The sequence below is a fragment of the Gadus morhua genome, chromosome 16 (genome assembly GCF_902167405.1).
Source record: "Gadus morhua chromosome 16, gadMor3.0, whole genome shotgun sequence".
Classification (NCBI taxonomy): domain Eukaryota; kingdom Metazoa; phylum Chordata; class Actinopteri; order Gadiformes; family Gadidae; genus Gadus; species Gadus morhua.
In genome coordinates this window covers 32,838,292-32,842,596 of record NC_044063.1, presented here as the reverse complement: position 1 = coordinate 32,842,596, position 4,305 = coordinate 32,838,292, and the positions used below count along the sequence as shown (strand labels likewise).

The window sequence follows — 4,305 nt, the reverse complement described above, 5'->3', positions numbered from 1 at the left end:
GCGACTCGGAGCTGTTTCCTCCTCCTCCTCTCCTCAGAGCGGAGTTTGCTTCCCCACTCTCCCGCGTGGCCGTGGTCAACCCCCAGCCCCAGCAGCCCTCCTCCTCCAGCCCTGCGTCGTCATGGAAACAGGGCGGCTCTCTGAAGAAGGGGGCGGGCGCCGCGCCCAGTAGGAGGAGCAGCGGCACGCCCCTCTCGCCTCCCCCTCTCTCCCAGACCCCGCCCCCCTCCCTCTCCTCCTACTGCCCTTCCCCTGTACCCCCCACCTCCCCCAAGGCGGCGGCGCCCCCCGGCCTGGCACTGCAGCCCCACTTCCTGGAGGACCTCAACCGCACGCTGAAGAGGAAGTCGGTGTCCCGGCACGGCGTCCTGGCTGCCGCCGGCCTCCTCCCCGCGCCCTCCAAGACCGAGCCCCTGGGCACGGTGGACGATCTGGCCCTGCTGCCCCCCCCCCCTCCGGAGCTGCTGCAGAGCCAGAAGAGGGCGGGCCACAGCCAGACCCTCTCCCGCCACCACACCCGCTCCCAGTCCGCCAAACACGCCCACATCTCAGGCTATGCAACGCTGCGCCGCGGGCCGCCCCCAGCCCCGCCCAAACGGGACCAGAACACCAAGCTGACCGGGGAGTGGTAGGGGCCCCAGACCAGGACTCAGACTGGCCCACAGGCGGTCTGGACCCCTGGACCAGGACTCAGATCGGCCCACCAGGAGGTCCTCACCCCCCGGACCAGGACTCAGACTGGCCCATAGGCAGTATGGACCCCTGGACCAGGACTCAGACCGGCCCACCACGAGGTCCGGAGCCCCCCGGACAAGGACTAAGGACCGAGCAGATCGAGGAGGCCCTGACCCCCCGGACCAGGACTTGAGGACGGAGCTGACCCAGAGGTCCTGACCCCCCGGACCAGGACTTGAAGACCGAGCTGACCCGCTTCCATCTCCCTGTCTGTCCCCTTGTTGTCCTTCCACTGCGTGTTTACCCCCCAGTCCTCAAATATAATACCCTGATCATACTAGAACACCCACCCAGCTTTCCCAGGTTTAGCAGCTTAGCATTAAAATATAATGGAGTGGACGACGGACGGAGGCTTTCTGCTCCGAGCAGCATGACCCAGGAAGAGGTATCGTTACCGTAGCAGCCAGTTCAGACCAGTGTGAGGTGGGGGGGGGCACCGTCGGAGGGGGCATTGCCATTTAAAGTTCAAATTGTGTGTTTTTATATTAGATTATTTAATACCTAAAAGCTATTGTTGTTTTTGAATTCCTTTATGTTTATGGGAAGTGTAGTACGGCCGTTGACGGGCAGTGAATCTGTGTTCTGGGAGGTGATCCATTGATCTGCGAGGTAGCCTAGCCAGCTATCCTAGTAAGTTAGTTAGTTAAAGGGATACTTCCCCGGTGGAGACATGAAGGTTATATGAACTAAATAATTATATGTATTATAAATGTGCAAAAAAAATGAAATCCATTCATTCTAGCCTGAGAAAAGGCAAAAAGTGTCTCTCTGGCTCAAAAGTAAGAAATCCTCCAACTACCAAAGTGCATTGCGCTCGCTGCACCGCCCGCCTGTTAACGTTTGGAGGGGGAAGGACCCATGGTCCTAGCGCGAGTGGTAGTGCGAGTGAACTTTGTGTAAACATTTCCCTGTGATGATACGTACTAGTTTAGACTTCTGCCCCTGTTTTTTCAAACGCATCATTTGTATATTACTGTACAGCATAAAAACATTTGCTAATTACAGTAGCTCAGCATATCAAGTATTTGTACTCAACCTTTTCTCCCCAGTTGAAATAAGTATTTATCTTAGACAGTAGGCGTACTTTAGTATAACAGCACTTGTGATTTGTTTAACAGGGTTGGTAAACAAATCACAACAACCAACATGAATTTGAACTTTTATTCATGAAAATATATGAACTATTTACAGAAAATAAACGTGTGTTTGCTAGAGTCAAAATAGTCACAGCTCATCTTGAGCATCTATTGTCTCCTGATAGCCACGGTACTGCCCATCTCGTGCTGGGTAATTAGCTGTGATGGCCTGGACAACACAGGAAGCCGATACTTTCTAAGAAAGAAAGAGACCAACATTAGCAAAGCAAGATAAATTATGTCTTGAGTAGCCTATACAGCATTACACAGACTTCAAGCTAACGTAACGTAGCCTATGCTCTGCCAATAAGATCGGCTACTTTTGGATAGCTACGTCATGTTCCCCAGGCCTCAAACTGTTGTAGCAAATGTGTAAGTAAAAAAACCAACACTTACTCTATGCTCAGACGTCTGTTTCTCCCGGCGGGCATTGGTTGGCGTTTCCAGTACTCTTTCTGGGTCCGGAAATATGTATCTAATACCCAACTGTTCAGAGGAGGCTAAAGCCTGGGGGAGAGGTTACACACATGGCCCCGTCCCCGCCAGTATCAGCCATTTATTCTAGAAGAAACTGGCATCGCTGAAATTCGCTGCAGCACAGGGACTCTGTGTTAGTGTCTATAGGCGAACAGAGCATACCGGAGCGCTCCGGCTCCTTGTCCTCAGCAACAGGCAAGGCTTGTTCAGCTGCAGCCGCAGCAGCCTCCTTCTCTATTCGTGTCAATTCTTCCTGGCTGTATCCTGGCTTGTACTAATAGCCCTGAATGTCCAAATCCAACAATAGATTTTCAAAATCCACTTTGGTTGTTTCACATTGCAAATTTGTTCTCTAGCTAAGCGGTGAAGAAACATGGCGGATATTGTGTTTACATCTCGTACGCGAGCTCCCGCCCCCCCGCATTCCTTATTGGTGGTCACAAATTTGCCAGTGGTTTGTAGTCCTCGGCCCTTCTAGCAGGCAAGCAAAGTTCTCCCGAGATGAGGTCAAACGAATGGGTTAGACAAGGGGAAAAAAAACTTTTTTTTATATTACAATAGCGATTTTTGAATGATTGAACTCCGGTTATGAATTGGTGAAGTATCCCTTTAACTAGCCTAGTGAGCTAGCCTACCCATTTTGCTAGCTCCATGAAGGAGGGGCTTCCTCATTACAACCAATTATATAACTTTAATCATGTTTAATCATCGACTATATATTCCTTGAGTCCCAAACCAGCTGACGGTAAACTATGCTAGTATTTTGTTAGCTTGTGTTTCGACTATAGATAGTCTTTTCTAGTGAGTTTGTAAAGTACCCTTTACAGGATCCGTTGTCTGAGACAATCTCATTTGATTAAATGTGTGTTTCAGCTCTTCAGACCCTGTATTCCCTGAGTGTCAGGCTTCCTGATCCGTTCAGACGTATGCATGTTGTGTCTACATTGTCACTCCTGCCAAAATGAAATAATTATTATAATGTTTCAATTCTTGTTCACGTTTTTATTTATTTTCATTGATATTACAGCATTGGGTGAATAAAGTGAACCAAAACATTAATGAGACAGAGGAGGTCGGGTTGGCGTCAGATCTTAACATGAATCCTTTATCTTCATGCATCTCTATCCTGATTGGCTGCAGACGCTCACATGTTCTGTTACTTTTCTGGTCAATAAAGGACAACTTTCTCCTTATGAGCCAACTCTGCTGCACATAACCACGACTCACTTATAACACACACAAACTCATATTACCAGGGCCGTAGCACCAAATTCTGGGCTCTGTATACACCCCGCCCCGTCAGAATTGCTGAGGGGGGGAAGCAATTATTGACGGGGGGCGGGGGGTGGGCGGCTCCTACCGCTAGGGGATGGTAGAAAATTCTACAGACTTTTATTTATTTATTTTCTTTTTAGACTTTTCCCCCTCTGCCTTGGGCCCCCCCACAACTGTGTAACTTAAACCCGCAGTCCGGCGGCCCTTCATATAACACACATTAAACAAAAACATAATGTTCACACTCATAACACAAACACATAACACACATAACCTACCTCACATAACACACAAACATAACGTACACTCATATAACATACGTACACACATAACGCAAACAATGTACACACACATATTACAAACAACACACACACATTCACACACATAACATACAAACATAATGTGCACAAACAATGCACATATCTTACACAAAAATAATAAACACATTCATACATAACACACACACACAAACATAATGTGCGCAAACATAATTTACACCAACCCGGTATCACGCGATTTCCTGCTCATGCGCACAAACGTTAATCTATTGAAGCGTGTTCCAGAGCACGATATTCCGACTTTTTTCGTGCTACACAGAACGAAATGTAAACCAATGCATTCTGAATGGGAGTGTTCTCAGACAATTACCGTGCTCCACAAAACGGTACGAGAGAGAGAGAGA

General features: G+C 48.6%; 1 protein-coding gene across 1 annotated transcript in view; it reads left to right on the top strand.

The window, feature by feature from the left end:
* The window catches only part of raph1a (Ras association (RalGDS/AF-6) and pleckstrin homology domains 1a), a 151,030-nt gene extending 147,489 nt beyond the window's left edge, over nucleotides 1-3,541 (top strand). Inside the window, 1 exon segment of the mRNA XM_030381209.1 lies at nucleotides 1-3,541. This exon segment is cut by the window's left edge and continues 215 nt beyond it. Within this exon segment, the coding sequence (XP_030237069.1) occupies nucleotides 1-632 (632 nt within the window). The 3' untranslated portion in view covers nucleotides 633-3,541.
* The last annotated feature ends 764 nt before the right edge of the window (nucleotides 3,542-4,305 follow it).